Genomic DNA, 22,041 nt, shown 5'->3' with positions numbered 1-22,041 from the left:
TTTGGTATTTCCAACCCAACATTGCCATTGTCATCACCCATCACCGGGATTGAATTCTTATGCTGATCCAGGGTGTGTATGAAAAGCTTATTCTCGACCGATAACAAGGGAAGCGCCCAGATACACCGATGATTGGAGTTTGGACTTTAGAGTACGATCTCTAAACTAGTGTACGATCTCTATGTTTTCATAGCTCTCTCTCAGGGTTGTGAAAGGGTATATAGCTCTCTCAGGATTTTGAAAGGGTATATAGGCAGTGGCAAACATCTAAAATATAGTGGAAGAACCAAAATTAGGATGGATCTCAGAATTAGGATGGTTTTGAAAGTATACCCTGTCTTGCTACATGAGCTTCTACATGAGAATTTACAAGGCGTGAACAAGAAGATTTATTCATCTTTATTGTTCTAGAGTCCAGAACCCGAAGATGATTTCCATTTTCAACAATGGTGTGACCTATTTCCATAACATCTGTTACCTGCAACTCTATTATGTACTGCCTCTATGTAAATTTTAGAGGGGTGAGGTAATATATTTTGCGGCAATATCAGACACTCGGTACTTTGAGCCACACGTTGGCATCGCTAAGCATCTTCGACTGCAGCGAGCAAAAGGATGATTGAAGAATAACTTAGCATTGGATAAAGATTGGCATCAAGAAAGTGAGCATACTGTTTTACTGCAATATCTCTTTGGGGGACGTCACTAGATAGGAAGTCAAAGGGTGGAGGCTTGCTGGTGTCTACCAAGGGTTCCCATCTGTATCCAGGCCTCTCTGGCAGTGAAACATTCATTGGTAAATGACTGGCATTAAAGGCGATGTAGAGCTCTCTTTTCACCGAGTCAACCTGGATTGACACCAACAGTCAGAAACCCAATTGGGACAGTAGCAAGTTGGGAAATGCATCATGAAAGCATACCAGAGTAAAGGCTACAAAGCGGCTTGTTTCTGACCAGTCTGGCACTCCAGGAGCAAGACCATGCCACTGCAGCCTCCCTGCTGTTGGGAAGTCATTCAAACCAAGTGACTCACATTCCCTGCAGCTCATATAACATGAGGACATAGAAAGGTCTATCAGAAAACAAACTAACTGCAATACTGATAAAGAGGCTTACTGGCGGAATTTGGTCATAAGACAGCAAAATCTGAAAAAATCCGATGAAGACTCTTCCTTCTTATCCCACCGGAAATAATTAATCTGGGGAACACAGCAATGACCATGAGAAAAGAAGACACGGTAGTGAAGAAAGAGTACTGACATGGTCTAAAGAATTACATAATTATCATGGCAATATGTGTTGTTGTTACCCCCTTTTGTATGACCGTATTCATCGCCCATATATATCATTGGAACACCCTGATACAAGAGAAAGTATGAAGTAAAGTCAGAACAATCTATGTACAAAGTCCCATGTGCGCTAGTGTGCTTTTATGGAATTCTTCATGATGTTACTTCAGTGGTTGGATTTCGAACTCTTAGTTCACCAACTTACTGAATATTGTATAAGGAAGTTTAATTCTTTTTCCTTCTCTTTCCTTGTACTGTTTACACAACAAATCTAATGCTATTATTTGGTGCCTTGAACACTATATTTAACTGCCCCTTCCTTTTCACATGACCTGTGTTTTTTTCTTTCATTTTTTTGGAATTCCAGTAACTCAAATATGCAAATACAATAATAAGGAACACTGGTCCTTGTGGTCCAAATGGAGAGTGACATGCACAAAGGAATTAACTCTGTAACAAAACATTAAAATAACAACAGGACCGGTAGCGTCTTACTTGGGAAACCATGAGGCAGACAAAAAAATTCCGCATTTGTCGTTTCCTCAGTTTCCTCACCGAAATGCTTGCGAATTCACCCTCCTAATAATCAAATTTACAAAAGAATTATTGCTTGCTCTTAGATTTCTACACATATAACTACATTTTCAATTAGATATACAGTGCCAACACCTTTGATGATTATTACACTGACCAACATCAGCATCAAACTGTCCTCAATATGAGCATAGATAATAAGTTTTTCACACTTACCTGTCCACAGTTCCAGCTATTATTATGATTCTCTCCGTCTTTGTTGTCTTCTCCATTCGCCAAATTATGTTTGTTGTTATAGGTAACTAAATCAGCTAAAGTAAAACCATCATGTGAACAAATAAAATTGACACTGTTCCATGGTCTCCCTCCTCCTTTCTGAAATATAGATTTTATGATAATAGAGAGGGTGAGCAACAGAGAGAGAAGAATAGTTTCTGAGGCATAAATCAAAGCACATGAGCAGATACAATTTCCTATACTCCAGTATTAAATTCAGGAGACATAAATCAAAGTGAGATGTACTCTATAAATTCCAGCATAGACATTTTGAATATTAATTCCGGATGCATTATTTTTCAGCTTCTGATCAAAATCAGTCGTCTATCAATACTTCACCAGAAGCTGGCCACCAGTCATGATTTGAACATATGAAGAGAGAAATGACATGTTTTCAAAAGAAGGAAATAGGGCAATCAGGGAAATAAAATGGCACAGCAGACCATTTGACTAGAACACATAATAAGGTTGGCTGCTTAAGGTACCTGGTACAAATTAGGGCTCCCACAAAGGCATTCGGCCAAAGCCCCAGAAAAGCCATCTGTACCCTTGATAAACTGCCGCACTGTGTCACGATACTGAAAATAACAGGAATCAAAAATTTAATTGCAATTTCATATAATAGAAGTGATAATTTGAATAAATGAATCATGCAAAGAGCACCATGGAGAACTGCTACCGGGTTTCAGGACTGGTAATTGTAGGAATAAAAAATTTAACTGCAATTTCATATAATAGAAGTGATCATTTGAATAAATGAATCATGCAAAGAGCACCATGGAGAACTGCTACCGGGTTTCAGGACTGGTAATAAGGTTATCACATGTAACAAGTGGAAGAGTCTAAAGAAAAGGCAAATTATCATTTTGAACATGTCAGTGTACTATTATTCACAGTTACCCATTTGGTGAAATAGCAGACTTGCAAGATGCTAATACCAAAAAATTGAATAAACATAACTATGATGACTAATATATATCTGCAATGATAGGTTGTTTACCAGAACATGGTGGAACTTATACCAGGTGATTAATAAAATGTGGGTTTAATATAAGGCAATAGTTAACTTGCAAGTATGCTAGAAGAGGTGCCAACAGTAAGAGGATAAATTATAAGAGATTCTATCTAACTGCTCAATCTGAACTACGACATTGCCACAAAAGTGGGTACAAATATACAAGCCCACACAAACTAGTTTGGAAAATTGCACATTATCAATGTAAGCTACAACTTTGGCTCCCAAATTTTGAGGCATAACCTTACTCTCATTGTTTAGCTGTGATAGCTGTGAAAACCCCCAACGTCTTGAAATTGGGTAATTTATTCTGGCATTGACTACTAATCTTAGTTGATTAAAAGGGATGGTGAGTATAAAAGTGAAACGGCCTAACAGACCTTCCCATTCCATTCTGACCAATTACCCCAGTGAGGAAACATGCCAAGTTGGTACAACCCTCCTGCATCCCAAGCTTCAGCTATCAGCTGTTAGGAGAATGGCAAAGAGTGTCAGTCAGTAATCCTTCAAGCAGCTATACTAGTAATAGTAATCACCAATAAGTTTAGATTAGAACAAACGCAAAGATTCTTATGCAGGATTAGAGAGTTGAATAGAGTTTACTAAAATGTTCTGAAAAAAAAACGGCTCAGCAAAATTCCTCATACAGGAAGCAAAAATGATGAACAGAGAGAAATTGTCTTGAAAAAAATCAAACTAACTTTGATTAAAATAAGATAAAAAGATGGGACTTTGCATGGCAGCAATATAAAGAATAATAAGATTTGAAATACGCATTTTATATGGTGTTCCTGATGGGGTAGCATTTTTCCTAGTCTATTAAATACCTGTCAGCATAAAACTTTAATTAGATCTATATATGTCTACTATCTATGCCATACTCTTTTTCTACAAAGAATGAGAGTACTAACTGACATAAAAAGAACTGCAATATTTAAATTGATCAATCTATACATGTCTTCTATCTATGCAAAAGCTGTTCAAATTAACCAAGCCTAAATGATTGAAACGGATCTATACATGCCTACAATCTGGTATTTTGAAAAAACTGGAGGCAAAAGCCAATCAAAAACCAATCCCCAAGTATTGGTTCTACATTCAAACAAATGGTCGCTTCTAATAAAGTATTAATATCGCTACCCAACTATATAAATTACAACATTTTTCGGTATTATTAGACATAGAGAAGTCAATGCTGCTTCAAAAATTTGGGGTGTGAAAATCTATTGTGAGCTACTTCTACTTCCATACTGCATGCTCCTGGGAATTTACAAATATTGATAAAAAAAATTATTATATGCATTTATGAAAAGGTTTAAAGTAAGAACCTTCACTCCATGAAGTATTGGGTCATTACTGATCATGTTGATCAATGGAGGGCTAGGAAGAGGGGTTCCAGTTGTCAACAAGTCACCTTCTATCAGACTCCCGTATACATTACTTGAATCCCAGAGACTGAGAACCAAGGAAAGGAATATAAAAGGACAATAATAAACACCAATCTCCTGTTTTAAACTAATTCTAGCAGATAACCTGGTACCCCTGGTCATAATTGAAGCAAGATCAAAGCGGAACCCATCCACGTGCATCTCGGTTACCCAATATCTGATCGCAGAAAAGAAAATCAACAACCTTTTAATCTTTGAATATTGAATTAGATGACTGCCAGAAAAACAAATAAATTTCCCAATAGGTTTTTTGAGAATGAGATGACCTCAATCATTAAATATAGATAAATAATAAAAATAAAAAGAATAAAAACTGGTGAAATATCATCTGATGGCAACAAATATTCTTCTTCTTTTTTTTTGAAATAAACGACAATTCTAATTTAAGTTCAAAGAAGTTTGCACATGATTAATACTTTTATAGTATCCAGTGTCTATACTTGTCATTATTCACAGACATATAGATCTCCGATGTCACAAGTTATTTATGTCAATATTGAAAGTTGTTTACGATATTGGTTTTGTCATGTGGGACTATAGATATGAATCTCTGCCTATCTCACATTCACTACATCATGCATTCTAGGGATGAGATTATCAAACAGAAAATTCGACTGGAAGTTAGGTCTTGGCTACCTCAAGCAATCTACTATGAATTGTCGTACAACAGGATGGTTGCAATTGAATGTGTTACCGCACCCTGAATAATTATAAAATTCTCCCTGTAAAGTAGTGATATGAAAAGAAGGAAAAAAAAAAGACAATAGACTTAGTTCGCATACATATACAAAGACAATCAACAGAGAGAAGATCAATGGGAAAAGTTAAATAGAATCGATATCAATTCAACAACATAAAGTGCACTTTTTCTTTTCTCCAAATTAAGTCAAACACTGAAATATAGTTTGGAGTTGTACCTTAGGTGCGAGCATGTAATAGACACTGTTGTCAGCACCTCTAAAAGATAAAATGGGACCTTTTTCATTCCCTTCAGCTGTGTGATTGAAAACAACATCCATGATCACCTGATTTAATAGAACTGATTTGAAAATCCTGAGGACAGAATATATCACTGTAGAATTTTTGAATCAAAGTAGTATTAGCTGTCACCTCAATTCCACGTCTATGAGCTTCTTTTACAAGAAACTTGACTTCATTTATTGCATCACGGCCACAATTACGTGTGCCGGCAGATGAATATCTTATCATTGGTGAAAAAAAATTGATAGTCGAATATCCCCAATAATTTAACCTGGTTATAAGTAAAAAAAAAGTTTATATAAGATGATAGAATGTTGTGTAGCAGTTTGCAAAATATTTAAACATTTAAAAAAGTTGGCCTGCAATTTGGAGTGCTTTGCAGCAGAGTGCTTGTACGATTTCTTTTAAAAGCACCAATGTTGTATTTTATAATAAGATTCTCTTATACACATAAAAATAAAAGGGAAAGAAAGCATAGTACTTGTAGTCACCCAAGACAGAATTGTAACCAAAGTACTCCAGTTCATTGAACTCATGACATGGCATTAACTCAATACAGTTGATCCCAAGTTCCTGCAGATGAACAAAACCTGATGAGAACATCCACAAACTGACATGCACGACCATGTTAGTTTGTTGACATCACAATAAACTGTTCGAGCTGGTAATATATTTGGACTCTTAATACAACCGTAGTGTCTATTATTCCTCTTATTTCCATATACATGTATTTACTTTGGGATGAGACACTAAAATATTTTGAAGGCTTCTGGAGGTGTAAAATTCAGCACGTCAAATATAGAGTATTTATGTTCTATAAGGAAAAAAGGGCACCACTATTAGTTAGGTGGGTGCATGCTCCAGAAGAACAAACTTTATACTCCTTAAAAGTAAAACATAATCATTCATATGCCCAATTGTCTTTTAATGCACTGTGCTTACACATGCAGAAAAGTTGTAGAATTAAATCTGAAAATTATACCATCTCAAGGAGGGTATTTTCTGTAGTAGATTCAGATGAGTACCTTTAAGTGATCAAGCTTCTCCACCAAACCAAGGTATGTACCAGGCAGTTCAGTCATGCTCGATTCATGCCTTGTAAAACCTCGCACATGCATTTCATATATGATAAGATCTTTTTCTGGATAATGCAGAGGTAAGTCTCCTTCCCAGTTGAACTGAAATGAAATGAAACAGTGCTAGAAAGATATTAGAAACGCAGATCTGTTGATAAATAACTAAGCTCTTGATTTGATTTATAAATATTACAGTGGAATGAAAATTAAAGATTTGAATCGACTTTGTCATTTTAAACAATCACAGGCCATTTCTATGGTTACTGTCAATAGAAATCCTGGGAATGATAACTTACATGTTTTAACTGAAGATATACACAAGTGACTTAAACAAGGAGAGAAATGTCACAGAGTGAGCTCAATAAGAATACAGTATACTATTTTCAAGAAACTGTAGTATCATTAAGTAGAGAAAAACATTATAAAAATATATATAAGGGAACATATCAGGAACATATTTTATATTAAGCAGAGAACTGAGATAGTTATATCACATTTGGAGTTATTATTTAGAAGCAGTGATGTAGTTGGTATTAATGTTGGTAATGTCTCTACAATATATTTATTGACAAACAACAGGTTTGGTAAACAATTGTATGAAGAAAGTACCTTATCATCAAAAGACGGTACAATGCAGGCCATTTGAGGCCAGCAATTACCATCGGAACCTATACTCCCAAATTCACCTCTGCGTATAACTGCCTAGACAAAATTTATAAAAACAGAAACACAAGAGTGCGTCAACTCAAGTAAATAAGTTCCCTCATGAATCATATGCCTAATCCGTAGAACAGCAAACAAATTGCAATCACTCTTCAAGTATGAGGTAAGGAAAAAAAACAAGGAAGAAAACGGAAAGAAGTAATAAGGATCCGGTCATTGAGATCAATCACCTTGGCATAAGGATCCAATACAATCTTGGAAGCATCATAGTAATGCCCCTCCTCTGGAGAAAACTTGCCGTCGAATTTATATCCGTATAGAATATCTTTGACATCTCCAGATATAAAAACATGCCACACATTTCCAGTCTTGTTGTTCACGGCATCCAAAGGTATCTGCTCAGTTACTTTATCCTGCATCCAATAAACAGCACTGCCTATTCAATCATCATATCAAACTCGATATTCGTCTCGATTTCGAGTGTATCCAGCTAATTTGGTTTGATAAATAAACAAATAAAAAAGCAAAAAATTGAGGGTGGAGAAAATGAGACCTGCTCTAAATCGGCGGGAGTGATCAAACAGAGAGTGGCGGAGACAGCATTGCCGGCGTATACGGCGAAGTTAACGCCGCCGTCGCGCGGCGTGGCGCCAAAGGGACTAGGACGACCTTCGGAGACATGAAAGCGACGCAGTTTCGGCCTCCGCTCGACCGCCGGGGCCTCAGTCGTCGTCGTCGTCGTCCCGGCCGCTCCTCCTCCTCCTCCGTCGCTGGCCTTGACCGGAGCAGCGCGTCTCCGAAACCCTAGCAGCGGGCGATCGGAGCGTCGGTTCTGGAGGCTTGCATTGGAAGCAAAGCGGTGGTGGAGCTTGGGAGGACTGGACCAGGTGGTGGCGAGCTGCTCCATTCGTTTAAAAACTGACGGTGATTCTAGGGTTTGGGGGAAGAGAGAGAGACTGAGTCTATCACTCTATCTGAAGTGTGGTGGGATTGTTGGAAATGGTAGAGAGAGAGAGAGAGAGAGAGATTTTGGAGCCATTGTTTTTGGAATTGATTAGTTAAATAGATCTCAGTCAGCTTCTTCTTCATTTTCGTTCGCGAATCGCAATATCAGGTGGGTCCCGCCGACTTTGTTTGTTTTTGTAAATTTTAAAATAGTTTGATTTGATGATGACCCGGACCCGGACCCTGACCCTGACCCCCTTCGGGGACATGAGCGCGAACCGCCGTCCTTTTGGAATCAAAAATTGCTTCAAATCACAAGCAAGCTTGAATTGATGATTTCAGCCATTTCATAAGTTACATGGGCTTTCATTATTGTAGGCATGTAGCAAATAACACCAGTCATTTGACTTATATTGCCACACTTTATATCACCAACTAGGATAAAATGCTCACAAAAAACGTGAAGTAGTTTCGGACAAAACCTAGTAGGTCAAAAGACCGACTATATCAACCTAAGCGCAATCACAAAATACGAGATCAAAATATAGCGCATGTTCGAGCTGGGAAAAAGATTTCATCATGGAACAATCAGCAAGCCCCGGTTTTGAACCCTAGATGGTTCTAACCTTCGTTCTCTGTTGTTGCTTGGCGTGCCAGTACCTTTGAGTTAGGTACAACTCTTGTTTGTTGATGATGATTGCGCTCACGTATTGTCTTCTTCTCGAACGACTGTTCCGCAATTGCTGATAAACCGCTGAAGTTCGAATGATCTTTACATAACCGGAGTTACTAGGTACTTTTCACTCCACCTCAAGTAGATGGCCGATCTTACTTTAGACCGCTTGGGGAAAAGCAGAGCTTATAATGTGTCGTTGATAGCGGGACTCTCCTGCTGTAGGAAATTGCTGACTAGTGCAGACTTTTGTGTTTGCTAGAAGCTAGGCTAGGGACTCGATGGACTTGACTCTAGTTGCCGAAGTTAATCGGACTTGTTGCTACATGCAGCGCGAGGCGTACATCTAGGTAGCTCCTCTCTGATGGGAGACTTGGTTGCCGAAGCTAATTGGACTTTTGCTCCGTGGGGAGACTTGACTATGCGGTTGCGCGATAGTTTGTTTGACGTTGTGTGTCTGTTATGTTGCACATTCGACCCCTTTATATAGAGAACACAGATTGTTCTTTCTTGCGGATCAAGTCTTGAGAACCTCTTAGTTGATTTGGATTCAGCTTCCTTATTGAACTCAGATTCTATACAGCATCAGTCCCCGAAATCTATTCCAATAAGGAATGTAATCTTGCTCTTTGATAGATTTTTCCCAAATAACCGGTCCCGAGCCTAAAGAATCTAAATAATACCGGAGTATTATTTTAGGCACAAACATTGCCCCCCAGGTCTTGAAATTGAAGACCCAGCGAAATTAAAATGGGCTAGAAGAAAACTCAAAAGGTTATCTTTTAAAATAGTTCGAAACGCTTTACGTTCCCCCGTTGCCAATCGACGCGCGACTTCACCTCGAACCACTACAACCCTTCGTCCTAAAGCACGCGAGAAACACCTACTGTTTCAGAAACTCAAACCAGTTTCAATCAAGCAAACGCATCTCTTCCCAGAACCCAATCGGTTCCAATCTCAGAAACCCTTTCAGTTTCTATATAAATCACGATCTCGAACTCTACCAGTTCATCCGATCCATTTGCTTCCATTATCAGAAAACCCAGAAAAAAGCCCTCTTTCGCAATCTTCAATTTTCATCAACAATGGCACCGCGACCCAATCACAATGACGCTCAAGAAGGTGCAAGGCCTCTCCTTAGCTACCCAAACAACAAACCCACCAATCATACCACCATTGGAGTGATTTACGACAACACCGTGTTCTTGGGCCCCTCTCTTGCCGTAATTCCAGAACACATCAGCGACGACTACCACCACCGCTCACGAGTTCCTCCGCTTGCATTTAGGAATTCCCCTGCTACTTTCAACGGATGGCAGCTGCAAAGTCATCACGGGTCCCCAGTTGGAGCATGGCCCATTGTCTCCACAGCTATGCGGACATGGTATGAAGGTCGCCGCTTGATCGATCGACCCATCTGGGAAGTAGCATGAATCTTGGAATGTATCGATCTTTCCTTCAAGCTTACTCAAGATGGAGGTAACAGATAATCATGACCGCTGCTTGCTTTTGAAATTCAGCAAGTAATACCTCTGATTTTCAATTTGGTCAGATGGGTATATCTCTGGTAGATATATATGTTATTTTAGGTCTACCAGTCGGCACCAAGCCCTACAGAGACCAGGACTATCTTGCTGTTGAATGCACAGTCACAGCCACCCGTGCAATTGGCATTTACCAATCATATGGTTCCTGGCTCTCCAGTTTTAATCGCAATCATACCGCCAATGCTGGGATTGCCTTCTTGGAATTCTGGCTATCGAAGTTTCTTTTCTGCTCCAACTCAAAGAAGATGACTGGGCGCCATCTGTAACTCGCGACCCTCCTCTACAATGGCCACACTGTGGGTTTGGCACAAGTAGTTTTGCCCGAACTCTATCGAATGATGCATTCACTCACCATGGAACCTCTCGATTATCACAAGCTCTTAGGGCCCATGTGGATGCTAGACCTCTGGATTCAGGTCTACTTTGTGCCATTGCGGAATGAAAGTGCAAGGGACTTCCGACTGAATCAAGTATTGGGAGAAGCATTTGTTGGTTTGAAGCCCAATTTCTCCCTTCGCTATGCAGCGTGTTTTGAGTATTCAATGGAGTGGAACTCTATGCCCCCCATCTCTTTTCTAGGCAACTAGGCATGGCTCAGATGGTTCCATTCCCTCCCATCGAGAGTCTGAATTTGTTTTCATCATGGAGACGTCCCATGTCTCCAACCACTACCACCAATCCTGAGAATCAATCTCAGCTGCAGCCAACACCATTCCCTGTGATAGCAAGTGGGAGTATCCTTCGTTGCTTCCGCGTTGACAAATCTTATCCCCAATGGTGGAGAATGATTAATAATGGCTAGTGGGAGCAACGGTCGCGAGTGGTCTTTCAACACATCTTCCAGGCCTGGCTTAGAAAATATTTGCAGGAAGAGCCTGAGGTTCCTGATGATGAGGATTTGCTGCGGACAGTAGTCCCAAGCGCCGCAAAAATTGCTCACTCTAGGGTAAAGCCCTAGCTTTTCTTAGAACCCTCACAATTCTATTCCAACACTGATTAGAAACCACTAACTGGTTTATGTTGCAGGTTTTTGAGGACACAGTTGGTGCTTCCTCCTCCCAAGGCCGTAAGCGAGGGAGAATAGTTCATTCTTACAATGACGAGGACGATCCTAACGCTATAGACTTCAATCTTGTAAGTCTTCATCCATATTTGATTAACAACACTACAGACTGTTGCAACCTTCTCCACTAACCAACTCATGTGAACATCAGTTGATTCAGAGGAGAAGATTAGGTGCCTCCAGCACCTCTACCCCAGTCGCGAATGATGCAGAACCACGCTCATCAATTGACCAGGTCAACCCTGAGATAGTAACTGGGAATAGCCACCCAGAGACATCAGTTGAGGTAAGAAGAACACATTATTCGTTCCAATTGACGGTCCACTCATGAACCACTTTGATTTATTCTTATTTAATTTGTAGGCTCGCGCGAACCCAACTTCACCATCTCTGTCCAACACTCAAGCTACTACAACCGCGAGGGAAGATGTTTCTGTAAGTAATTAAACCATTGTTGCCCCCCCCCTTAAGCAACACTTTGTTATTTGCTAGGATGTAGTTCCTCTATCTTATATTGTTAATCTGTGAATCAGCGATGTACTAAATTATCTTTAACACAGGCTCATGATGAAACTTAGTCACCATCCAGGGGAATCGCGACTGCTATTCAACAGGCTTCGATCACGCATGGGGAACCAATTCAAGCTACTCCCCTCAACATGGTGGCAGGAACTTGGACCTTGGAGCCACATACTTTAATCAACTCAACAGTTGTACTCTCCCATCCCTCTTCAACTTAGAATCTGGAGGTTGAGGTAGAAGATATGACCAGCTCTCACCAAGAAGGTACAAATGTGGAAGATTCCCTCGCGAACGTGGCCTCAACAAGCAATAATGCTGCACCAAACCCCCTTCCAGAAAACAGCGTTCTCTCCACTCAAACTGATGGGGTAAAACACTTAACCACTTCTTGATTTATGTGTCTCTTTTTCCTTTCTTTCTGTAAACACTTAACTGTCTTATTAACCGTTCTTTACCATCTACAGGTCGCAGACGTCGCGAACGCTTCCAACTCCCAAGGCATTCTGACTGTTGGAGCCTCTGTATCAACACTAGTTGTTGATCCATTAGAAAATCGCTCTAGTCCATCTATGGAAGATCTTCTAGATGATATGCTGGGTCATGTTGTCACCTTAACACCTCTAGAGTCTCCAAAATTCGTCCAGGCCCGAGCACAACTTGTAGATGTATCCGCTGAGGATCTAGCCGACACGTCGTGCCTGGCTAAAGTCCAAGATGCCCTTCGCTATCTCAGACTACTTTCACCTGACCCCAGCCTAATAATGAAAGCAGAACAATCACTGAGAACCATTCTATGCCTTTTGGCAGAATGTCAAGCTTTGAAGAACCAATCTAAGAGTCTGTCGCAACACAATGCCGCTGCTAGAAACTTCATTGCCCAAGGCCCTGCCCAACTTAAGACCAAGCTTCAACATGCTAAGACCAGCCGTTCGGAGCAACTTAGTGCATTGCGGCAACAACAAGCTATAATAGAAGCAAAGATAGCGGAGATTGAAGCTGAGCAAGCTAAAGAGCTTAAGGCTGTGGAAGAAGAGATAAGAAGTGCTGCCCCCCAAGTACAAGAGCGTAAATGGCAACTGGCAGCTTCTGAGGTTGAGGAAAGGAGGATCAACAACCTGATCTGCAACAAAGCCAGTGACACCGGCAAACTACTTTTAGATATCCGCCTTGTCGGACATAGAATGTAACTTGAACAACGAAGTAATTTAGCAATGGTAATTATAGTTTATCTCTATCTGAGCACTCTATTTGAGTCTCCTTGACCCAACAAAAATCCAAGCAAAAGCCCAAGGCCAGAGCCCAAACTAACTCGCAACCATCCAAGTTTGCATGCAAACTCTCGAAAATAGGGGCCATTAATCTCGGGAAACGCACAAATCGTTTCAGTTTGACCACTTATTGTTGCAATAATTCTCGGGCGCGATCTCCAAATCTGTATCTCTAATCTCATCCCTTGAATCCAAGTTTCTTATGCTATAAAATGAAACCCTAAGGCAAGAACACAAAACACTTCCTTTGTAGCCTCCAAAAATGTATGTTCCATTTCTTCCTTCGAAACCCCTTAAGTTTCTTAAGTTTCATCCCCCAGATTTGCAAACCCTATAACCACCTTTGAGAGTCTTATTCTACCCTCAAATGTGAGGTGGGAGTCTTATTCCACCCTCACATCCTCCCTTCTTTGTAGTTTAGAACTAGGGAACTGCCTTGCATTATGAGGTGTTCCTGGTGAAGGATTACAAGTGAGGGAGGAAATGACAGCCCTCCCTGAGCCCCGCTCAACACTCTTTAATCGACGTGCATCAGGAAGCAGGCAGCCAAATGTAGGACCAGAGCCAATTAGTGCTTCATGCTCGTCTCGTACCTCTTTTGATACGCGACACAAGCAGCTGTATCCTCTATGTGCAATATCCTCCAATCTCCCTTGCCCAAAAGAGTGCGGAGAGAAGTGTACAAATCAAGGCTCTGGATCCCTCATGCTACCACCAGTCTTCCAATTAGAACCTATGTTTGGCACCAAGCTGGTTCTAGTTGGCCTTCAAGTGGTGTAGCTTAATCGCAAGTTTCTCGAGGTGGTGGGATGAACAGGAGGAACCGCGAACACCTAGCATAGATGGTATCAGAGCTTGTTAAGGCTCATATGTAATAGTATAGGTCTTATGTAAAGTTTCTGGCCCCAAAGCCATATGAATAAAACACAACTTGTTTCATAAAACACTTGTATTGTTTCATTGTTGCGTAACAAAAGTTACAACAAATTTTGGACTACATGTATTGGTCCAATGACAAAAACGCCTGAGCATGATTAAGAAACTCAGAAAGTTTCAAAAAAAAATTTCTCTGGTAACGCTCGCGACCATCAAGTACTGATTATCCATGGTGTTGCCCCCCTGTTTACTTGGTTGAAAAGATGAAGACCAAGGAAACACTAAGTCAGAACACCAGTTACTTTGCATGCACCGCTGCCGGTGGATCTTCATATTCCCAAACACTAGGGAAGTACTTCTTAAGATGGCGACCATTCATAGGATTTCTATGAACATTCCCATCAGTGTCGCGAAGATAGTAAGCTCTTTTGCCCATCACTCGATCAATCACAAACAGATCTTCCCATTTATCAGACCATTTACCACGACCATCAACTCGTTCACCGTAAGGTAAACAAGCTTTCCAAACTAAATCCCCAACTCCAAAGCTGCGTCCTCTCGTTCGTTTGTCATATAGCCATGCTATCTTCTTCTTTTTTGCAATAAGGCTGTCGAAAGCTTCCATACGTCGAGATTCCAAGTCTTCATGTTCTTGATACATAGCCTAGACATAGTCTTCGCCAATCAACTGGTGCTGCTCGCGAACCCTCAGTGACTAAACATTAATCTCAATAGGAAGCACTGCATCATGTCCATACATCAAGGCATAAGGTGTAGTACCAGTTGGAGTTCGTTTGGAAGTTCTATAAGCCCATAACGTGTGATCCAACTCTGTGTGCCAAGATCGCGGATTTGCATCCAACATTCGTTTGAGTATAGACATAATGACCCAGTTGCTAGCTTCTGCTTGGCCATTCGATTGAGCATAATAAGGACTAGAATGCAGAAACTTGATTCCATAATCAGCTAAGAACTTCTGAGTCTTTTCAGCCATGAAACCTGCCCCCATGTCTGCTACCAAACACTCTAGGATGCCATATCTGGTGATAATATATTTGAAGATAAAGACAATAATCACCTATGCAGATGTTGTCTTGACTGGTATAGCCTCTACCCACTTGGTGAAGAAATCTGTAGCAAGTAGAATGTGCTTGTGCTGTAAGGAAGAATTTGGATGAATTTCCCCAATGAAGTCTAAAGCCCAGCCGCGACCTGACCAAGGTTTAATGATTGGTTGTAGAGGAACGTCTGGCATATGCAGGACTGGTCCATGCATTTGACATTCGATACAACCCTGTGCAAAGCTGATGCAGTCCTTGAGCATGGTAGGCCAATAGAAACCATATCGTCAAATGAGCCATCTTATTTTAGGATCAGCTTGGTGAGAACCACAACTGCCACAATGAACCTCTCGTAAGCACCTCTTAGCCTCAGCTCCATAGATGAATCTCAAGTACAAGCCGTCTTCCGCCCTACGCAATAGTTCATCACCTTGAATAACATAGTTAGTAGCAAAATATCTAACCCTCTTGTCCACAGGTGCAGAAGGATCAACAAGATAATGGATAATTGGTTGTCTCCAATCTACATCAATAGAGTCAATAACAGGGACCAACCATTCATCTTTAACATCTTTTCTTGCCATAAAGGAAGGTAATGTACGTCTCTGAACCTTTAAGATCTTCTCGCGAACCCCATCTGCCAAACGGATACCAGTAGCCAACTGTGCTAATTCATTGGCAGCAAAGTTTCGTTCCCTAGGAATATAATCAAGCACCACGTTTGCAAATTGATCTAACAATTTTGATGCTCGCTCCAAAAAAAGGAGTAATGTAAAATTGTTGCACTTGTATACACCCTTGAGCTAGTTAATGACTAAGAGTGAATCACCTAATACTTCCACCTCTGTTACTTCTAGATCAAGCAAAAGTTCCAGTCCAATGATGATTGCTTCATATTCTGCTTGATTGTTAGTGCACTTCCATTCTAGTTGAAAGGAATAACAATGCCTTGCTCCAGAGGGGCTAACCAATGCAACACCTGCTCCTGATAAATGATCAGTGTTGCTGCCATCAAAATACAGAACCCAAGGCTGAGTGTGGACAAAGGAAACAACCACGTTCTGGTCTTCTATATACTCAGTAATAGGATGATGCAACAAAAAGTCGGACAGTGCCTGTCCTGTAAGCGTCTTTAAGGGTGTATATTGTAAAGAAAACTCTGATAACGCCAAGATCCACTTGCCAATCCGACCCCGAAGCATAGGGGTAAGTATATACTTCACTAAACCAGTTTGTGCCACCACCACCGTGGTAAAAGACAACATGTAATGGCGGAGCTTAGTACCAGCAAAGTACAAAGCTAAACACAACCTCTCAATTGGTGAGTATCTAGTTTCAGCCTCCAATAAGGTCCGGCTCAAGTAGTAAACTGCATGTTCAATCTTCTTGCCCCTCTCTCCATCACCATCTTGTGCTAAGAGTCCTGCTATTGAGTAGGGGAAAGCTGAGATGTATAGCTTCAACGGTATACCAGGCTGTGGAGGTCTAAGAACAGGTGGATGAGTAAGGTATTCCTTAATTTTATCAAAAGCTGCTTGTTGCTCAGGGCCCCACTGAAATTCTTGATCTGTCTTAAGTTTTAGCAAAGGAGAAAAAACTGCGGTTTTGCCAGCCGAATTAGAAATAAAGCGTCGAATGAAGTTTATTTTTCCAAGCAAACTCTGAAGTTCCTTCTTGTTCCTAGGTGCTGGAGCATCTACAATCGCTTTTGCCTTGTCCTCTGCAACCTCAATACCTCTTTCATGCACTATGAAACCCAAGAAGTCTCTTACTCGAACCCCAAAAATGCATTTAGCTGGGTTCATCTTGAGCTTGTGCTTTCTCATTCTGGTGAACACTATCCTTAAATTCTCGATGTGGTCTTTTTTCTTCTTAGACTTGACCACCACATCAGCAATATAAACTTCGAGAATGCCCCCTAGTACATCATGAAAAATTAGGTTCATGGCTCGCTGGTACGTAGCCCCTGCATTGGTCAGACCAAATGGCATATTATTATACTCAAACACTCCAGTGAACCCTGGACATCGAAAAGCTGTTTTGTGTCTGTTTGGTTCATAAACAAGAATCTGATGATAACCAGTTGTGCCATCCATAAAAGATAGTAGCTCGTGTCCTGCGACTGCATCTACCAACATATCTGCCACGGGCATGGGATAGACATCTTTTTGGTGTTGCAGCATTAAGGTTCCTGTAGTCAACACAAACGTGAATCTTGCTATTCTTCTTCCGCACTGGTACTATGTTAGACAACCACTAAGAATATTTAGCTGGTCGGATAATACCGGCTTGAAACATGTTTTGAACCTCTTTCTTGACTGTGGTTGCTGTGTCTGCACTCATTCGCCGTGGACTTTGTTGCACAGGCTTGTAACCTTCCATTATGGGCAAGCGATGACAAACCAAATCTGGAGACAAGCCCGACATGTCCTCAAACTTTTTAGCAAAACAATCGCGGAACTCTTGCAAAAACTTTATCAAACGTTGTCTAAGTTCTTCATCCAAGTGTTTACTTATTCCAACCTCCATGGGCTCTTCTGTAGTCCCAAGATTAATCTTCTCCACTGGATTCATCACTTTAGGTAGGGTGTCATCCAAAGCTGCAGGTGCTGGTTAAATAAACTCATCCTACCCTTGAATCTTAGTCAAATCATCCTCAATGCATTCGACTAGCGCGACTGTCCCAAAGCCTCATGTTCCTCTCTGTAAATAGATAAGCGTTGGAGAAAGGACACATAGACTTGTTCTTGCTCTTTGGCAAGTGATGTACTCATGGCTGATTATTTTTTGTTTTCACGATGAAGCCAGGTCTGTTCATATCTGCTTTGACCTGTACTAAACCTTATCGTGTCAATTATGTAGAAGTCACCCCAACTGGACGACCCTTGGTGTCGATTCCAGCAACTCCTAAAGGTCTCATGTCCCCATAATAGTACTCAGCATCCAAAATGTAGGAAGCGACTGAGTATGGTCTATCATATGCTTTCACTAGCTCTGCCTTATCAGTTGCGGGATTCCACATCAGCATTTCTTGGTGTAAAGTAGAAGGGACACAATAAGCTTTGTGTATCCAATCCCTGCCAAGTATGATGCTGTATGAAGCTGTGCAGTCTGTAACAAAGAACGTCTAGAACAGCTCGGAAGGTCCTATCTTGACTTTGAGGATCAAAACTCACAAGGTCTTAGTTAAGTTGCCAGCAAAACTGTTGACCTTAAGATTGCTACTGCGAACCTTTTCCTTTGCAATGCCAAGTGCTTCAACTGTCTTCGCTGTAATAATGCTAACTGCTGCACCGCCATCGACGAGAATTTTGTTCACTCTCTTACCTTCCATCTCAACTGATATGTACAAAGGTTTAATGTGCTGAGTCATGGTCACTGTAGGCTTTGTGAACATCATAAAGAATCTTTGGAGCTCTGTCATCGTGTGAGATTTATCAACTCCCTCTTTCTTCATGTCTTTCTCAACAGTTGGCACCTCTGTAGATGACAACTCTGCGACTGTACCCACCTCCTGGGCATGTGTCTCACCTCCAATGAATAGATGAGATGGCATTGGTCTTGGGAGAGCGTACTTCGAGGACAAAGTGAACACCATGTTGCAACTAGAAACAACATTTGGCTCTGGTATTCCTTCATCCAAGCTATCTTCATGACAAAGGTTGAATATGTTGCAGTCTAAGGTAGCTGCTATTTCTTCATCATAACCTTCCTCAAGCTCTTCCTCTTGATTAGAAAGTTTTAACCCTTGCTCATTACAGCCTAGCTCTTCCATATTGTCGTCTGGAATTAACCCAGTTGGCGCTCGCGAGGGGAACTTGCTTCTGAGATATTCTGTTAGCGATTGTTCCTGATGGGCTTCTAGAGGAACAACCACTACCGCCGCCTCGCCTATCTCTGGAACCACTGGTGTTGGTTCTTTAATCTTCAGCTTACATTCAAATTTGACTTTATTTTCTCTGGAACTGGTTCCTGGTGGCTTGGCCTACTTACAGAACTCTTTGGAACCCATTTAGATTGCGCAGGTCGTGCAACACTACTTTGTTATTGTTTCTGCTAAATAGAAACACTCTGTTTGTGCTGTATGTTTGTTGTCCTGCCATAAGTAGATGCATAAGACAACCTATCATGGATTGAAACTCTTCGCTTCGGAGCAGTTTCCATTGGTCGTTCAATTCGATCATGAACGCTTTTCCTGGGGTATGGCTCTTTCATGTAATTATTATTCCGACGAATGTGAACGTATGGCCTTATACTAAGCTTTTCAACTGTCTCTCGTAGCAGCCAAGGTGGCTGTTCTAGTTGGTCGCGAGAGAGTTCTCCGCTGTTATACGCCTCTAACATTCTTTTGGCCCTTCCCCATCTCTTATGTACGTTCCTCTTCTGAGTCTTTGTAGCTTCAATAGCTCTCCCATACTCTTAAACGTACCAAACATCTGGTTTTAACGACCTCGGTGCAGGCATTATGTATGGCCGCTGCAGCACCTCGCGCGTAGCTTGAGTTTCCGGCGCATTTGCCCCCACTCGCGGCTCTCCAATGACGTTCGCGACCCCACCAAAACCTGAACTTGGCCTCTTTAGCGCTTGAGCATAAGTATCTGTCTGAACTCTAGCTTTCTTGGGGTTCTCCCTCTCGTATCGATTCATCGGCGAGTGAGGCCTCGATGTCTTCTTGCTTCCTCGTGTCTACCAAAATTTTCACAATTTATGGAACACTCTTTCTTGCATCTATTGCAAAGGACATAAGTTCTTGCCTTTGCTACTTCATGTTCCTTGCTCTGGACTACACCTTTATGTTTACCCTGCTCAGAGTGCTTGGCTCCTGCAACATCTTTCGCCATGGGCACTTCCTTCGTTGCTGTCTTCATACCCGGCTCGGGCTCTGAGGCAAAAGACAACACTCCCTCATCTAACTACTGTTGTACCTGGTCCTTGAGCTGTATACAAATATACTCATCATTAGTCCAAACGTTGTGAAACTTACAATACCGTTTACCTTTAACTTTTTCCACAGTCGGGAACTCAGTCCATGGTACAATGGTTTCACCCTCAGTAATAAGCTTGTCCAAGATCTCATGAGCCAAGGAAGCATCATAAGTGTATTCAACAAACTTAGAAGGGCGATAAGCCTTCAAATGTGTTGTCAATGGTGTAACTTTCACCACTGACACTATAGGGAATGGATCAATATCAACCCATGCTGCAGCTCTTTCAGTATCTACCTCAAGCATGCCTCTGTTAATCCAGGTTTGCAGCTGATTCTTGAGCTTAACACAGTCGGCTGTTTGATGATTGAACAAGTTGTGGAACTTGCAGTATTTCTTCCCTTCTATCTGTGCTGCAGTAGGCATCGCCGTATCATGCTTCACTCTTCCACTCACGAACAATTCATCTAAAATATTTGAAGCCTTGTGAGCATTCTAGGTGTACGTCTCATACTCAGGCTTGGTGAATGCTGTTGTAGAAATCTTGACAGGGTCTCTGGACATCTTCAAAGCCTTGGACTTCAATGCCTGTCTTCCGGCTATCTCCACTGTAGCTACTTCATCATCTACCTCCTCGACCCACTGCTCTTCATATGGATATGGTGTGTAGAAAGGATCTACATGCGAGTAGATAGTGGAAACCCTCTTAGTTCCAGATGGAACTGCATAGCGCGGTTTCATAGTACCAGGGTGATAGGACACAGGTGGACCTTTTGGAACTGTGGCACTGTCCTCCATCTCCCTGAGGAACACTTGGTAGCTTCCTACCTTGTTCATTAAGTCTGCTATGCTAGAAAAGTAGACATCATGATGTTTGGCCCGTTGACGGGTTTCCAAACCCTTTATAGCAATTCGAATGACATCTTGTTCCGCGAGTGGTGTTCTGCACTTTGCTTGCTGAACCTTGAACCTCTTTAGGAACTCCACTGCCGACTCCATTGGTTGTTGATACATGGAAGTCAAAGATGACAAATCCACCTCAGGCTCAACACTTTCAAAAGTCGTTTTAAACATTGTCTCGAGTATGGACCAATCTGAAATGGATCTTGGTGCTAACTTAGAGAACTAAGACAGCGTCGGTCCCGACAGCGATGAACCAAAAGCCCTCATCTTGAAGACTCGATGAGATGCATATGGCCCGCAGTGACTGTGAAAACGAGAGACGTGCTCAGCCGCATTCTCGGACCCCTCTCCTGAGAAAGTCTGGAACTTGATTGGTCGATAACCCGAGGGCCAAGGACATGCTGTCACCCATTCTGGGAATGGGCTTGTATAAGATATGTTCACGACAACATGACCATGAATAGTCCTCACACTCTCTTGGATCATCTTCTGAACCTGCTCTTTGGTAAGGGTCTGACCCTCTTCTACTTCTTTCTCAGGCTCTTCTCGATGCTCATCTTGACGCTCGCGACGAAACTAGTGATGACGCTCCTATCTCCCGCTTGGTTGAAGAAGTGCTACTGCCCTCTGAAGTGCCTCAAACTCGGGTGTGTTTGAATGTCTGAACTTCCAAACGTGAATTTTCCCTTTTTAGCCTTCGTCTTCTTTTTCCTTGCGGATTTGATAGGCTCTGCATCTGATTTGTCAGCCTCATCATCTTTGTCGCCGGCTTCATCCTTTTCACCGGCGTTAACCTTCTTGTTGGACCTATCATTTTTAGTGGCCTTAGGCTTGTCATGGTTCTGTCTCTCGTAAAGCCCAGTGACAGTCCATTGTATTCCCAACGCTTCTTCGATTTGCTTAAACCGCTCGTCCTGGCCTTCAAACTCTAAACGGAATTGTTCGCGTGCTCGTTAGCACTCAGATTCAGCCTCTT

The 22,041-nt window shown here is 41.6% G+C and overlaps 2 protein-coding genes across 5 annotated transcripts in view; one reads left to right on the top strand and one right to left on the bottom strand.

Annotated features, from left to right (window-relative positions):
• Nucleotides 1–22,041, top strand: part of LOC126792889 (ethanolamine-phosphate cytidylyltransferase-like) — a 137,651-nt gene that overhangs the window by 7,879 nt on the left and 107,731 nt on the right. The gene's annotated exons all lie outside the window — the stretch shown is intronic.
• On the bottom strand, nucleotides 366–8,222 carry LOC126792886 (isoamylase 1, chloroplastic). Of its 2 annotated transcripts, XM_050519392.1 has the most exons (18): nucleotides 7,836–8,222; nucleotides 7,513–7,695; nucleotides 7,229–7,321; nucleotides 6,569–6,721; nucleotides 6,025–6,116; nucleotides 5,673–5,814; nucleotides 5,480–5,587; nucleotides 5,199–5,284; nucleotides 4,648–4,719; nucleotides 4,443–4,569; nucleotides 3,495–3,581; nucleotides 2,585–2,677; nucleotides 2,040–2,198; nucleotides 1,785–1,868; nucleotides 1,278–1,358; nucleotides 1,117–1,199; nucleotides 921–1,038; nucleotides 366–848 (listed from the first exon to the last, which is right to left on the bottom strand). In XM_050519392.1, exons 1-18 carry the CDS (start codon nucleotides 8,187–8,189, stop codon nucleotides 585–587), a joined length of 2,379 nt encoding a protein of 792 aa, XP_050375349.1. In that variant the 5' UTR covers nucleotides 8,190–8,222; the 3' UTR covers nucleotides 366–584. The 2 variants fall into 2 exon arrangements, with proteins under 2 accessions (XP_050375349.1, XP_050375350.1); XM_050519393.1 differs by lacking the exon at nucleotides 7,229–7,321.

Source organism: Argentina anserina, chromosome 4, assembly GCF_933775445.1.
Source record: "Argentina anserina chromosome 4, drPotAnse1.1, whole genome shotgun sequence".
NCBI classification, from domain to species: domain Eukaryota; kingdom Viridiplantae; phylum Streptophyta; class Magnoliopsida; order Rosales; family Rosaceae; genus Argentina; species Argentina anserina.
The sequence above is the reverse complement of the archived record's forward strand: the minus strand, read 5'-3'. Positions and strand labels throughout refer to the sequence as shown.